This window comes from Telmatherina bonti (genome assembly GCF_933228915.1).
Source record: "Telmatherina bonti genome assembly, chromosome: 10".
NCBI classification, from domain to species: domain Eukaryota; kingdom Metazoa; phylum Chordata; class Actinopteri; order Atheriniformes; family Telmatherinidae; genus Telmatherina; species Telmatherina bonti.
The window spans coordinates 40,818,548-40,834,805 of NC_136628.1; the positions used below are offsets into that span (position 1 = coordinate 40,818,548).

At 48.4% G+C, this 16,258-nt stretch overlaps 1 protein-coding gene across 3 annotated transcripts in view; it reads left to right on the forward strand.

The window, feature by feature from the left end:
- The first annotated feature begins 1,171 nt into the window (after positions 1-1,171).
- apbb3 (amyloid beta (A4) precursor protein-binding, family B, member 3) overlaps positions 1,172-16,258 on the forward strand; it is a 40,115-nt gene continuing 25,028 nt past the window's right edge. For 2 of the 3 annotated variants that reach the window (XM_079248156.1, XM_079248158.1), the window contains exons 1-4: positions 1,172-1,342; positions 8,478-8,635; positions 8,737-8,795; positions 9,812-9,860. In XM_079248156.1, the coding sequence (XP_079104282.1) occupies positions 1,294-1,342; positions 8,478-8,635; positions 8,737-8,795; positions 9,812-9,860 (315 nt within the window). In that variant the 5' untranslated portion in view covers positions 1,172-1,293. The remainder of the gene's footprint in view (positions 1,343-8,477; positions 8,636-8,736; positions 8,796-9,811; positions 9,861-16,258) is intronic. The other variant, XM_079248157.1, reaches the window with a different exon arrangement.

The window sequence follows — 16,258 nt, forward strand, 5'->3', positions numbered from 1 at the left end:
GTCTGGTCTGGAGTGATCTGGTCTGGTCTGGTCTGGACTGAACTGGTCTAGTCTGGTCTGGACTGGACTGAACTGGTCTAGTCTGATCTGGACTGGTCTGGTCTGGTCTGGACTGGTCTGGACTGGACTGGACTGGACTGGTCTGGTCTGGAGTGATCTGGTCTGGTCTGGTCTGGACTGAACTGGTCTAGTCTGGTCTGGACTGGACTGGACTGGACTGATCTGGTCTAGTCTGGTCTGGACTGTACTGGTCTGGTCTGGACTGATCTGGTCTGGTCTCGTCTGGTCTGGACTGGTCTGGTCTGGTCTGGACTGGTCTGGACTGGAATGATCTAGTCTGGTCTGGTCTGTTCTGGACTGGACTGGACTGGTTTAGTCTGGTCTGGACTGGTCTGGTCTGGTCTTGACTCGAGTGACCTGGTCTGGATCTGGACTGATCTGGTCTGGTCTGGTCTGGACTGGACTGATCAAGTCTGGTCTGGTCTGGTCTGGACTGGAATGATCTAGTCTGGTCTGGTCTGGACTGAGCTGGTCTGGACTGGATTGATCTGGACTGGTCTGGTCTGGTCTGGACTCGAGTGATCTGGTCTGGTATGGTCTGGACTGGACTGGACTGGACTGGTCTAGTCTGGTCTGGTCTGATCTGGACTCGAGTGATCTGGTCTGGACTGCCCAGACAGTGTGTGTGGATGAGGGAGGAGCGTGATGACATCAGCTGGAGAGGAGGGAAACAGCATCCTTCATCAGAGGAGAGGAAGAGGAGGAAACTAAACCATGGAGGACAAACTGACTGATGGTGTCTGACAGACAGGCGGAGAGCGAGGCAGGAGGAGGGACGAGAGACACAGACAGGCGGAGAGCGAGGCAGGAGGAGGGACGAGAGACACAGACAGGCGGAGAGCGAGGCAGGAGGAGGGACGGGAGACACAGACAGGCGGAGAGCGAGGCAGGAGGAGGGACGAGAGACACAGACAGGCGGAGAGCGAGGCAGGAGGAGGGACGAGAGACACAGACAGGCGGAGAGCGAGGCAGGAGGAGGGACGGGAGACACAGACAGGCGGAGAGCGAGGCAGGAGGAGGGACGAGAGACACAGACAGGCGGAGAGCGAGGCAGGAGGAGGGACGAGAGACACAGACAGGCGGAGAGCGAGGCAGGAGGAGGGACGGGAGACACAGACAGGCGGAGAGCGAGGCAGGAGGAGGGACGAGAGACACAGACAGGCGGAGAGCGAGGCAGGAGGAGGCTGTGGCGCGTGTCCTCTGATCAGCTGGTTGGAAGTAGAGGGTGGAGCCATGATGGGAAAAGACTACATGTTAGCCATCATCATTGTCAACTATGACGGTAAGACACACACACACACGATGACACACCAACACGGGACACGTCCTACAGCGTGGAACGTCAGCTGTTCACAGGAAGGACTCATCTGTCCTCTGTGACATCACTGCTACAGCGTGCTGACTTCGACATCCCAGTGTAGGGACCAGTTAGACCTGTAGGGGGCAGTGTAGGGACCAGTTAGACCTGTAGGGGGCAGTGTAGGGACCAGTTAGACCCGTAGGGGGCAGTGTAGGGACCAGTTAGACCCGTAGGGGGCAGTGTAGGGACCAGTTAGACCCGTAGGGGGCAGTGTAGGGACCAGTTAGACCCGTAGGGGGCAGTGTAGGGACCAATTAGACCCGTAGGGGGCAGTGTAGGGACCAGTTAGACCCGTAGAGGGCAGTGTAGGGACCAGTTAGACCCGTAGGGGGCAGTGTAGGGACCAGTTAGACCCGTAGGGGGCAGTGTAGGGACCAGTTAGACCCGTAGGGGGCAGTGTAGGGACCAGTTAGACCCGTAGGGGGCAGTGTAGGGACCACTTAGACCCGAAGAGGGCAGTGTAGGGACCAGTTAGACCCGTAGGGGGCAGTGTAGGGACCAGTTAGATCCGAAGAGGGCAGTGTAGGGACCAGTTAGACCCGTAGGGGGCAGTGTAGGGACCAGTTAGACCCGTAGGGGGTAGTGTAGGGACCAGTTAGACCCGTAGGGGGCAGTGTAGGGACCAGTTAGACCCGTAGGGGGCAGTGTAGGGACCAGTTAGACCCGTAGGGGGCAGTGTAGGGACCAGTTAGACCCGTAGGGGGCAGTGTAGGGACCAGTTAGACCCGTAGGGGGCAGTGTAGGGACCAGTTAGACCCGTAGGGGGCAGTGTAGGGACCAGTTAGACCCGTAGGGGGCAGTGTAGGGACCAGTTAGAGCCGAAGAGGGCAGTGTAGGGACCAGTTAGACCCGTAGGGGGCAGTGTAGGGACCAGTTAGACCCGTAGGGGGTAGTGTAGGGACCAGTTAGACCCGTAGGGGGCAGTGTAGGGACCAGTTAGACCCGTAGGGGGCAGTGTAGGGACCAGTTAGACCCGTAGGGGGCAGTGTAGGGACCAGTTAGACCCGTAGGGGGCAGTGTAGGGACCAGTTAGACCCGTAGGGGGCAGTGTAGGGACCAGTTAGACCCGTAGGGGGCAGTGTAGGGACCAGTTAGACCCGTAGGGGGCAGTGTAGGGACCAGTTAGACCCGTAGGGGGCAGTGTAGGGACCAGTTAGACCCGTAGGGGGCAGTGTAGGGACCAGTTAGACCCGTAGGGGGCAGTGTAGGGACCAGTTAGACCCGTAGGGGGCAGTGTAGGGACCAGTTAGACCCGTAGGGGGCAGTGTAGGGACCAGTTAGACCCGAAGAGGGCAGTGTAGGGACCAGTTAGACCCGTAGGGGGCAGTGTAGGGACCAGTTAGACCCGTATGGGGCAGTGTAGGGACCAGTTAGACCCGTAGGGGGCAGTGTAGGGACCAGTTAGACCCGAAGAGGGCAGTGTAGGGACCAGTTAGACCTGTAGAGGGCAGTGTAGGGACCAGTTAGACCCGTAGGGGGCAGTGTAGGGACCAGTTAGACCCGTAGGGGGTAGTGTAGGGACCAGTTAGACCCGAAGAGGGCAGTGTAGGGACCAGTTAGACCCGTAGAGGGCAGTGTAGGGACCAGTTAGACCCGTAGGGGGTAGTGTAGGGACCAGTTAGACCTGTAGAGGGCAGTGTAGGGACCAGTTAGACCCGTAGGGGGCAGTGTAGGGACCAGTTAGACCCGTAGGGGGCAGTGTAGGGACTAGTTAGACCCGTAGGGGGCAGTGTAGGGACCAGTTAGACCCGTAGGGGGCAGTGTAGGGACCAGTTAGACCCGTAGGGGGCAGTGTAGGGACCAGTTAGACCCGAAGAGGGCAGTGTAGTTACCAGTTAGACCAGGGACCAGTTAGACCTGTAGGGGGCAGTGTAGGGACTAGTTAGACCCGAAGAGGGCAGTGTAGGGACCAGTTAGACCTGTAGGGGGCAGTGTAGGGACCAGTTAGACCCGTAGGGGGCAGTGTAGGGACCAGTTAGACCTGTAGGGGGCAGTGTAGGGACTAGTTAGACCCGAAGAGGGCAGTGTAGGGACCAGTTAGACCTGTAGGGGGCAGTGTAGGGACCAGTTAGACCCGTAGGGGGCAGTGTAGGGACCAGTTAGACCCATAGGGGGCAGTGTAGGGACCAGTTAGACCTGTAGGGGGTAGTGTAGGGACCAGTTAGACCCGAAGAGGGCAGTGTAGGGACCAGTTAGACCCGTAGAGGGCAGTGTAGGGACCAGTTAGACCCGTAGGGGGTAGTGTAGGGACCAGTTAGACCTGTAGAGGGCAGTGTAGGGACCAGTTAGACCCGTAGGGGGCAGTGTAGGGACCAGTTAGACCCGTAGGGGGCAGTGTAGGGACTAGTTAGACCCGTAGGGGGCAGTGTAGGGACCAGTTAGACCCGTAGGGGGCAGTGTAGGGACCAGTTAGACCCGTAGGGGGCAGTGTAGGGACCAGTTAGACCCGAAGAGGGCAGTGTAGTTACCAGTTAGACCAGGGACCAGTTAGACCTGTAGGGGGCAGTGTAGGGACTAGTTAGACCCGAAGAGGGCAGTGTAGGGACCAGTTAGACCTGTAGGGGGCAGTGTAGGGACCAGTTAGACCCGTAGGGGGCAGTGTAGGGACCAGTTAGACCTGTAGGGGGCAGTGTAGGGACTAGTTAGACCCGAAGAGGGCAGTGTAGGGACCAGTTAGACCTGTAGGGGGCAGTGTAGGGACCAGTTAGACCCGTAGGGGGCAGTGTAGGGACCAGTTAGACCCATAGGGGGCAGTGTAGGGACCAGTTAGACCTGTAGGGGGCAGTGTAGGGACTAGTTAGACCCGAAGACGGCAGTGTAGGGACCAGTTAGACCTGTAGGGGGCAGTGTAGGGACCAGTTAGACCTGTAGGGGGCAGTGTAGGGACCAGTTAGACCCGTAGGGGGCAGTGTAGGGACCAGTTAGACCCATAGGGGGCAGTGTAGGGACCAGTTAGACCCCAAGAGGGCAGTGTAGGGACCAGTTAGACCCCAAGAGGGCAGTGTAGGCACTACAAGTCTAACTGGTCCCTACACTGCCCTCTACAGATCTTAAATAACCAGAAAAAGAAACAAAATTTAAACCTGTTGGGGAGTTTGCAAGATATTAAACTGGCATCCTGTCTTAGCTCCTCCCCCTGTCTTGCCCCCTCCCCCTGTCTTGGTCCCTCCTCCTGTCCTGGCTCCTCCCCTAGTCTGAGCCCCTCTTCCTGTTTTAGATCCGAGGGGGCAGTGTAGTGTGGTCCCTACACTGCCCCACAGGGGGAGGGGCCCTGTGTTGGCTCCTCCTCATTTATTGCCCCCTCCCCCTGTATTGGCTCCTCCTCCTATCATGGCCCCTCCCTCTGTATTGGCTCCTCCCCCTCTGGTTCTGCTCCTTGCGTGATCCGAGGTTTTTTAGCTTTTTCCACCAACGATTTTCTCTTTCTCAGCTGTTTAGCAGGAGGAGGCAAATAAACTGAGCCGGGTTGGGAAATATTTCCTGCATTTTCTCAGCCATGTTTGCCTTCCAAGGTTCTTCTTCACTACTTTGTTTTTCCATCCTAACACGCTGTTTATATGCAGGGTGTGGCTATCAGGTATGTGCTGCTGGAGGGGGAGGAGGGGAGCCGGGAGAAGAAGCTACGGAATATAAGAAATGAACAACTCCGTTTGGGTCGGAACGTTTGGATTGGTCAGAGTTTTTACAGATTTACAGTAAACTGAGGGGTCTAACTATATTTCTTATTGGTCATGATTACAGAATGTATAGACTACTATCAGGACGTGGAACCACTTCACCCAGAGGAACATGTCTCTCAGCAGGAGGACCGACTAGACATTTGATACTAACAGGCCTTTGAGGCCTTGGAGTTAAAACTAGTCTAAGTAAATTTAGAATCAAATGTTTGAACAGGAAAATGGACGTGTTCATGTCCTTCAGGTGGACTATGTCCTCCACAGGGTCTTTCCACTTTCCTCCAGCCTGTGCAGAGGATGCTCAGCATGTTCATGTCCTTCAGATGGAGTCTGGCAGGTCTGGAAACCTCCAGAGGATCGTTTCATGTCTTCAGGCTCACATTACAGGTTTCAGAGTCCTCTGAAAGCAGGCATCCTTTATACTGAAAATTCATTCATAGATTTTCTGGTTTCTTGTTAATATGAGAAACAACATGCAAAATCTGTTTATGTTAAACTTGAAGATTTGCATTCATTACCTGCCTGGTAACTAGTTATGGGTGGTTTTCCCTGCTCATTCTGCTCGTAACGTTTTCCTTTTATCAGTTGATTCAGCCATTTGTGTGTCAGAGGGTTCATCAATTATTCAGACCCTTCTCAGTTTATTCTCTTCCTGTCCAGCAGCTTCCCTCAAGCTACATCCAAGAAACACAAACCTGATGTTAGATTAAATGTACGTCTCAAACGCGGCGCAGCTTGCATTAGCATGGAATAATTTGTTAGGTGTTCGCATACATTCTGCTGTCAGGTGTTAGCATGGTGTTAGCATACATTCTGCTGTCAGGTGTTAGCATGGTGTTAGCATACATTCTGCTGTCAGGTGTGAGCATGGTGTTAGCATACATTCTGCTGTCAGGTGTGAGCATGGTGTTAGCATACATTCTGCTGTCAGGTGTTAGCATGGTGTTAGCATACATTCTGCTGTCAGGTGTGAGCATGGTGTTAGCATACATTCTGCTGTCAGGTGTGAGCATGGTGTTAGCATACATTCTGCTGTCAGGTGTTAGCATGGTGTTAGCATACATTCTGCTGTCAGGTGTTAGCATGGTGTTAGCATACATTCTGCTGTCAGGTGTTAGCATGGTGTTAGCATACATTCTGCTGTCAGGTGTTAGCATGGTGTTAGCATACATTCTGCTGTCAGGTGTGAGCATGGTGTTAGCATACATTCTGCTGTCAGGTGTGAGCATGGTGTTAGCATACATTCTGCTGTCAGGTGTTAGCATGGTGTTAGCATACATTCTGCTGTCAGGTGTTAGCATGGTGTTAGCATACATTCTGCTGTCAGGTGTGAGCATGGTGTTAGCATACATTCTGCTGTCAGGTGTTAGCATGGTGTTAGCATACATTCTGCTGTCAGGTGTGAGCATGCTGTTAGCATACATTCTGCTGTCAGGTGTGAGCATGGTGTTAGCATACATTCTGCTGTCAGGTGTGAGCATGGTGTTAGCATACATTCTGCTGTCAGGTGTTAGCATGGTGTTAGCATACATTCTGCTGTCAGGTGTTAGCATGGTGTTAGCATACATTCTGCTGTCAGGTGTTAGCATGGTGTTAGCATACATTCTGCTGTCAGGTGTGAGCATGGTGTTAGCATACATTCTGCTGTCAGGTGTTAGCATGGTGTTAGCATACATTCTGCTGTCAGGTGTGAGCATGGTGTTAGCATACATTCTGCTGTCAGGTGTGAGCATGGTGTTAGCATACATTCTGCTGTCAGGTGTGAGCATGGTGTTAGCATACATTCTGCTGTCAGGTGTTAGCATGGTGTTAGCATACATTCTGCTGTCAGGTGTTAGCATGGTGTTAGCATACATTCTGCTGTCAGGTGTTAGCATGGTGTTAGCATACATTCTGCTGTCAGGTGTTAGCATGGTGTTAGCATACATTCTGCTGTCAGGTGTGAGCATGGTGTTAGCATACATTCTGCTGTCAGGTGTGAGCATGGTGTTAGCATACATTCTGCTGTCAGGTGTGAGCATGGTGTTAGCATACATTCTGCTGTCAGGTGTTAGCATGGTGTTAGCATACATTCTGCTGTCAGGTGTTAGCATGGTGTTAGCATACATTCTGCTGTCAGGTGTTAGCATGGTGTTAGCATACATTCTGCTGTCAGGTGTTAGCATGGTGTTAGCATACATTCTGCTGTCAGGTGTGAGCATGGTGTTAGCATACATTCTGCTGTCAGGTGTGAGCATGGTGTTAGCATACATTCTGCTATCAGGTGTTAGCATGGTGTTAGCATACATTCTGCTGTCAGGTGTTAGCATGGTGTTAGCATACATTCTGCTGTCAGGTGTTAGCATGGTGTTAGCATACATTCTGCTGTCAGGTGTTAACATGGTGTTAGCATACATTCTGCTGTCAGGTGTTAGCATGGTGTTAGCATACATTCTGCTGTCAGGTGTGAGCACGGTGTTAGCATACATTCTGCTGTCAGGTGTTAGCATGGTGTTAGCATACATTCTGCTGTCAGGTGTTAGCATACATTCTGCTGTCAGGTGTTAGCATGGTGTTAGCATACATTCTGCTGTCAGGTGTTAGCATGGTGTTAGCATACATTAAGCTTTGTCCTCTAATCGGTATTTACGGAGTTTCTGTTTAAGAAATGGGATTCCTGCTGATGTGATTTGTACAAACTCAGTAAAAATAAGTTATTTGTTTATTTGTTTTCATTTAAATAATTAATTGAGAGTGTTGAACTGAACAGCGAGTCTACAGATTAATGATGGACGGACGCGTTTCATGTGTCAGCATCAACAAATCAAAGGATGAAAGTCACCTTTCCTGCAGGAAGAAACTGCAGAGTAAAAGGATAGGAAATGGAGAGGAGTATTGATCTCTTTACTCCAAGTGACCACTGACCTGTTATTCAGTTACATTCTGATCAATATATGAGCTGCCGATCAGCAGAAGGACAGTTTGTCTCAGACTGGCAGCTGACTGATGCCCACAGCCCTAATCACTGAACCGTTTCTGTCTGATAACAGCTGTAAATAAGGTTTTCCTGTTGATGGATGATATAAACCAGAAATCACCAGGAAGCAGCGTTGAGTTGTGTAGATGATCTACAACCAGGGGACAAGAACAAGGAAGAAGCTTCAGATGCATCTTGTAATATTTTGCTTTCTACATCATTCTCTAAAAATGGAGAAACACTCTATAAACGTTCTGCTTGCAGTTCTGTTTATATTTATGTCTGGAGGATTTTCTACTTTCAACCAGCGGAAGACGTGAAAAGAAAAATCACTTTATCGTGTTGTGGCTGTAGTACCGACTGCAGCCTGTAGGGGTGCTAACAGCGATAGAAGTTCTGTTTGACAGTGTTTGTATGCTTGCAGACAACATCTGGACCGACCAGAACCTCCTCCTGGACCCAGATCTTCCCTCTGGCTGGAGAACCATCAAAGACTCCATAGGGACGTACTACTGGCATGTTCCCACTGGCGCCACCCAGTGGCAGCACCCATGCCTGACTGGGAAGCCTCTCCAAACACAGGTGGGAACACATGAAACTGGTTAATCTCACCTAGTTAGTCCAGATCAACTAGTTAGCATGGTGGAGTTAGCTCAGCCTCCTCTTCTTCTGTGGTGTTTTAGCAGGAGGAAGTAGAAGTACAGAGCCCCAATAAAAAGACAGACGGCCTACCAGAGGACAGGTACCACACACAGGTCATGTCCCCCTGCACCTCCACAACCAAACCTGCTTCTGAAGTAAACCCCATGCTACTACATTTTACTGCACAAAAAGAGTCAAAAAATGACTTTTTAATCAATAAAGTTATGCAGCGATGAAATACATAAACTTGGATATTTAAATACAAACCATTTCATTCAACTTTTTAATGTTTGAAATAAACTTTGGTAAGAATTTTGTGTCAGAGTCACATGAGATGTTGTCCTTATCTGTAGCTAATTTTATTCATTTATTAAAAGTTCCAGCATCGTTCCCACAAAGCTGTTAGGATTCCAAATGCTGGCTCACTGCTGGAGACTTCCGAGCTTAGGTGATGGCTAGCATCAGCCAACACAACGGGCGGACAAATGCCTCCTTACCTGTTTTCGAAATGATTTTTCATTCCTTTTGCCAACAGGTATCTGAAAGTTTTCTGCTTCTAGAGTTTTTTGAAGAACAAAATGACACTACCGCCGCCAGGTGGTGTGAAACTGCAAAACATCGGAGCTTCTTATGGATAACTAATAACTTATGTGTCTTAAATTGACAAGCTACATGTTCCAGTGGTTCTCACAGTCAACTGAACATTTGACATCACTCTAGGTGGCGCCTGAGGCCCAAACACTGCTGTTGATCCATGACTGAGAATCACTGAAACAGAGTATAGAAGAATAGAAGAGCCAGACTACAAAATTAGCCTTTTAAAGCTCAGACTTGGTCTTATGCTCAATAAATTCTTCAACCTGATGACTTAATGTAGTGCAGTTACAGTCTCATGTCCGTAGGGGGTGCTGCAGCTCCATCCAGGCTTCCTGCTTCTCATAAAGCAGAGATGGCTCCAGTATAACCATTATGAAATTAAACTGGTCCTCATTAACCACAACAAAACTCAGATAGCTATAAATGGTCAGTTTGCTGAGGACCGCTCCAGTTAAGAGAACCCACATCTCAGCCTTCTGTTTAAGAGCTGCTAGTTTTATACGAGTCTTTGTCTCTCAGGACGTCGTGGCGTGAAGACCACCTAACCAACCACGACCCGGACTCAAAGGTGAGTAGCACAAAAATTTTACTTCATTCAACATTAATTACAATTTATTCCTGGTGGTTAGTTAGCTGCTGGTAACCAGTTACTGGTGAATTAACTGGTTGGAATATGTTACTGCTGAGTTAACTGGTTGGAATGTGTTACTGGTGAGTTAACTGGTGGAAACGTGTCACTGGTGAGTTAACTGGTGAAAACATGTTACTGGTAAGTTAACTGGTGAAAACATGTTACTGGTGAGGTAACTGGTGGCAATGTATTACTGGTGAGTTAACTGGTTGGAATGTGTTAATGGTGAGTTAAATGGTGAAACCGTGTTACCGGTGAGCTAACTGGTGAAAATGTGTTACTGGTGAGTTAACTGGTAGGAACGTGTTACTGGTGAGTTAACTGGTGGGAACGTGTTAATGGTGAGTTAACTGGTGGAAACGAGTTACTGGTGAGTTAACTGGTTGGAATGTGTTACTGGTGAGCTAACTGGTGGGAACGTGTTACTTGTGAGTTAACTGGTGTGAACGTGTTACTGGTGAGGTAACCGGTGGCAACGTGTTACTGGTGAGGTAACCGGTGGCAACGTATTACTGGTGAGTTAACTGGTGGAAACGTGTTACTGGTGAGTTAACTGGTGAAACCGTGTTACTGGTGAGTTAACTGGTACAAACGTGTTACTGGTGAGTTAAATTTTGAAACCGTGTTATTGGTGAGTTAACTGGTAGGAACGTGTTACTGGTGAGTTAACTGGTGGGAACGTGTTACTGGCGAGTTAACTGGTGAAAATGTGTTACTGGTGAGTTAACTGGTAGGAACGTGTTACTGGTGAGTTAACTGGTGGAAACGTGTTACTGGTGAGTTAACTGGATGGAACGTGTTAATGGTGAGTTAACTGGTTGGAATATGTTACTGGTGAGTTAACTGGTGGAAACGAGTTACTGGTGAGTTAACTGGTTAGAATGTGTTACTGGTGAGTTAACTGGTGGGAACGTGTTAATGGTGAGTTAACTGGTAGGAATGTGTTACTGGTGAGTTAACTGGTGGAAACGTGTTACTGGTGAGTTAACTGGTGGGAACGTGTTACTGGTGAGCTAACTGGTGGGAACGTGTTACTGGTGAGGTAACTGGATGGAATGTGTTAATGGTGAGTTAACTGGTTGGAATATGTTACTGGTGAGTTAACTGGTGGAAACGAGTTACTGGTGAGTTAACTGGTTGGAATGTGTTACTGGTGAGTTAACTGGTGGGAACGTGTTAATGGTGAGTTAACTGGTTGGAATGTGTTACTGGTGAGTTAACTGGTGGAAACGTGTTACTGGTGAGTTAACTGGTGGGAACGTGTTACTGGTGAGCTAACTGGTGGGAACGTGTTAATGGTGAGTTAACTGGTTGGAATATGTTACTGGTGAGTTAACTGGTGGAAACGTGTTACTGGTGAGTTAACTGGTGGGAACGTGTTACTGGTGAGCTAACTGGTGGGAACGTGTTACTGGTGAGGTAACCGGTGGCAACGTGTTACTGGTGAGTTAACTGGCGAAACCGTGCTACTGGTGAGCTAACTGGTGAAAATGTGTTACTGGTGAGTTAACTGGTAGGAATGTGTTACTGGTGAGCTAACTGGTGGAAACGAGTTACTGGTGAGTTAACTGGTTGGAATGTGTTACTGGTGAGCTAACTGGTAGGAATGTGTTACTGGTGAGTTAACTGGTAGGAATGTGTTACTGGTGAGCTAACTGGTGGAAACGAGTTACTGGTGAGTTAACTGGTGGGAACGTGTTACTGGTGAATTAACCGGTGGGAACGTGTTACTGGTGAGTTAACTGGTGGGAACGTGTTACTGGTGAGTTAACTGGTTGGAATGTGTTAATGGTGAGTTAACTGGTTGGAATATGTTACTGGTGAGTTAACTGGTGGAAACGAGTTACTGGTGAGTTAACTGGTTGGAATGTGTTACTGGTGAGCTAACTGGTGAAAATGTGTTACTGGTGAGTTAACTGGTAGGAATGTGTTACTGGTGAGTTAACTGGTGGGAACGTGTTACTGGTGAGTTAACTGGATGGAACGTGTTAATGGTGAGTTAACTGGTTGGAATATGTTACTGGTGAGTTAACTGGTGGAAACGAGTTACTGGTGAGTTAACTGGTTGGAATGTGTTACTGGTGAGCTAACTGGTGGGAACGTGTTACTGGTGAATTAACTGGTGGGAACGTGTTACTGGTGAGTTAACTGGTAGGAACGTGTTACTGGTGAGTTAACTGGTTGGAATGTGTTAATGGTGAGGTAACTGGTGGCAACGTGTTACTGGTGAGTTAACTGGTGAAACCGAGTTACTGGAGAGCGAACTGGTGGAAACCTGTTACTTGTGAGTTAACTGGTGGGAACGTGTTACTGGTGAGGTAACCGGTGGCAACGTGTCACTGGTGAGCTAACTGGTGGGAACGTGTTACCGGTGAGCTAATTGGTGAAAATGTGTTACTGGTGAGTTAACTGGTAGGAACGTGTTACTGGTGAGCTAACTGGTGGGAACGTGTTACTGGTGAGCTAATTGGTGAAAATGTGCTACTGGTGAGTTAACTGGTGGGAACGAGTTACTGGTGAGTTAACTGGTTGGAATGTGTTACTGGTGAGCTAATTGGTGAAAATGTGCTACTGGTGAGTTAACTGGTGGGAACGTGTTACCGGTGAGCTAATTGGTGAAAATGTGCTACTGGTGAGTTAACTGGTGGGAACGTGTTACTGGTGAATTAACTGGTGGGAACGTGTTACTGGTGAGTTAACTGGTAGGAACGTGTTACTGGTGAGCTAACTGGTGGGAACGTGTTATTGGTGAGTTAACTGGTAGGAACGTGTTACTGGTGAGTTAACTGGTGGGAACGTGTTACTGGTGAGCTAACTGGTGGGAACGTGTTACTGGTGAGTTAACTGGTGGGAACGTGTTACTGGTGAATTAACTCGTGGGAACGTGTTACTGGTGAGTTAACTGGTAGGAACGTGTTACTGGTGAGTTAACTGGTGGGAACGTGTTAATGGTGAGGTAACTGGTGGCAACGTGTTACTGGTGAGTTAACTGGTGAAACAGAGTTACTGGAGAGTGAACTGGTGGAAACCTGTTACTTGTGAGTTAACTGGTGTGAACGTGTTACTGGTGAGGTAACCGGTGGCAACGTGTTACTGGTGAGGTAACCGGTGGCAACGTATTACTGGTGAGTTAACTGGTGGAAACGTGTTACTGGTGAGTTAACTGGTGAAACTGTGTTACTGGTGAGTTAACTGGTAGGAACGTGTTACTGGTGAGTTAACTGGTTGGAATATGTTACTGGTGAGTTAACTGGTGAAAATGTGTTACTGGTGAGTTAACTGGTGGGAACGTGTTACTGGCGAGTTAACTGGTGAAAATGTGTTACTGGTGAGTTAACTGGTAGGAACGTGTTACTGGTGAGTTAACTGGTTGGAATATGTTACTGGTGAGTTAACTGGTACAAACGAGTTACTGGTGAGTTAAATTTTGAAACCGTGTTATTGGTGAGTTAACTGGTGGGAACGTGTTACTGGCGGGTTAACTGGTGAAAATGTGTTACTGGTGAGTTAACTGGTAGGAACGTGTTACTGGTGAGTTAACTGGTTGGAATATGTTACTGGTGAGTTAACTGGTGAAAATGTGTTACTGGTGAGTTAACTGGTGGGAACGTGTTACTGGCGAGTTAACTGGTGAAAATGTGTTACTGGTGAGTTAACTGGTAGGAACGTGTTACTGGTGAGTTAACTGGTTGGAATATGTTACTGGTGAGTTAACTGGTGGAAACGAGTTACTGGTGAGTTAACTGGTTGGAATGTGTTACTGGTGAGTTAACTGGTGGGAACGTGTTAATGGTGAGTTAACTGGTTGGAATATGTTACTGGTGAGTTAACTGGTGGAAACGAGTTACTGGTGAGTTAACTGGTTGGAATGTGTTACTGGTGAGTTAACTGGTGGGAACGTGTTAATGGTGAGTTAACTGGTTGGAATGTGTTACTGGTGAGCTAACTGGTGGGAACGTGTTAATGGTGAGTTAACTGGTTGGAATATGTTACTGGTGAGTTAACTGGTGGGAACGTGTTACTGGTGAGCTAACTGGTGGGAACGTGTTACTGGTGAGGTAACCGGTGGCAACGTGTTACTGGTGAGTTAACTGGCGAAACCATGCTACTGGTGAGCTAACTGGTGAAAATGTGTTACTGGTGAGTTAACTGGTGGAAACGAGTTACTGGTGAGTTAACTGGTGGGAACGTGTTACTGGTGAATTAACTGGTGGGAACGTGTTACTGGTGAGTTAACTGGTGGGAACGTGTTACTGGTGAGTTAACTGGTTGGAATGTGTTAATGGTGAGTTAACTGGTTGGAATATGTTACTGGTGAGTTAACTGGTGGAAACGAGTTACCGGTGAGTTAACTGGTTGGAATGTGTTACTGGTGAGCTAACTGGTGGAAACGAGTTACTGGTGAGTTAACTGGTGGGAACGTGTTACTGGTGAATTAACTGGTGGGAACGTGTTACTGGTGAGTTAACTGGTGGGAACGTGTTACTGGTGAGTTAACTGGTTGGAATGTGTTAATGGTGAGTTAACTGGTTGGAATATGTTACTGGTGAGTTAACTGGTGGAAACGAGTTACCGGTGAGTTAACTGGTTGGAATGTGTTACTGGTGAGCTAACTGGTAGGAATGTGTTACTGGTGAGTTAACTGGTAGGAATGTGTTACTGGTGAGCTAACTGGTGGAAACGAGTTACTGGTGAGTTAACTGGTGGGAACGTGTTACTGGTGAATTAACTGGTGGGAACGTGTTACTGGTGAGTTAACTGGTGGGAACGTGTTACTGGTGAGTTAACTGGTTGGAATGTGTTAATGGTGAGTTAACTGGTTGGAATATGTTACTGGTGAGTTAACTGGTGGAAACGAGTTACCGGTGAGTTAACTGGTTGGAATGTGTTACTGGTGAGCTAACTGGTGAAAATGTGTTACTGGTGAGTTAACTGGTGAAACCGAGTTACTGGAGAGTTAACTGGTGAAACCGAGTTACTGGAGAGCGAACTGGTGGAAACCTGTTACTTGTGAGTTAACTGGTGGGAACGTGTTACTGGTGAGGTAACCGGTGGCAACGTGTCACTCGTGAGCTAACTGGTGGGTACGTGTTACTGGTGAGTTAACTGGTAGGAACGTGTTACTGGTGAGGTAACCGATGGCAACGTGTTACTGGTGAGGTAACCGGTGGCAACGTGTTACTGGTGAGTTAACTGGTGGAAACGTGTTACTGGTGAGTTAACTGGTAGGAACGTGTTACTGGTGAGTTAACTGGTGGGAACGTGTTACTGGCGAGTTAACTGGTGAAAATGTGTTACTGGTGAGTTAACTGGTGGCAATGTGTTAACTGGTGAAACCGTGTTACTGGTGAGTTAGGTGGTGAAAACATGTTACTGGTGAGCTAACTGGTTCAACCGTGTTACTGGTGAGTTAACTGGTAGGAACGTGTTACTGGTGAGTTAACTGGTGGGAACGTGTTACTGGTGAGCTAACTGGTGGGAACGTGTTACTGGTGAGTTAACTGGTAGGAACGTGTTACTGGTGAGTTAACTGGTGGGAACGTGTTACTGGTGAGTTAACTGGTGGGAACGTGTTACTGGTGAGCTAACTGGTGGGAACGTGTTACTGGTGAGTTAACTGGTGGGAACGTGTTACTGGTGAGTTAACTGGTGGGAACGTGTTAATGGTGAGGTAACTGGTGGCAACGTGTTACTGGTGAGTTAACTGGTGAAACCGAGTTACTGGAGAGTGAACTGGTGGAAACCTGTTACTTGTGAGTTAACTGGTGTGAACGTGTTACTGGTGAGGTAACCGGTGGCAACGTATTACTGGTGAGTTAACTGGTGGGTACGTGTTACTGGTGAGTTAACTGGTAGGAACGTGTTACTGGTGAGTTAACTGGTGGGAACGTGTTACTGGCGAGTTAACTGGTGAAAATGTGTTACTGGTGAGTTAACTGGTAGGAACGTGTTACTGGTGAGTTAACTGGTGGGTACGTGTTACTGGTGAGTTAACTGGTGGAAACGAGTTACTGGTGAGTTAACTGGTTGGAATGTGTTACTGGTGAGTTAACTGGTAGGAATGTGTTACTGGTGAGTTAACTGGTGGGAACGTGTTACTGGTGAGCTAACTGGTGGGAACGTGTTACTGGTGAGTTAACTGGTGGGAACGTGTTAATGGTGAGGTAACTGGTGGCAACGTGTTACTGGTGAGTTAACTGGTGAAACCGAGTTACTGGAGAGTGAACTGGTGGAAACCTGTTACTTGTGAGTTAACTGGTGGGAACGTGTTACTGGTGAGGTAACCGGTGGCAACGTATTACTGGTGAGTTAACTGGTGGGTACGTGTTACTGGT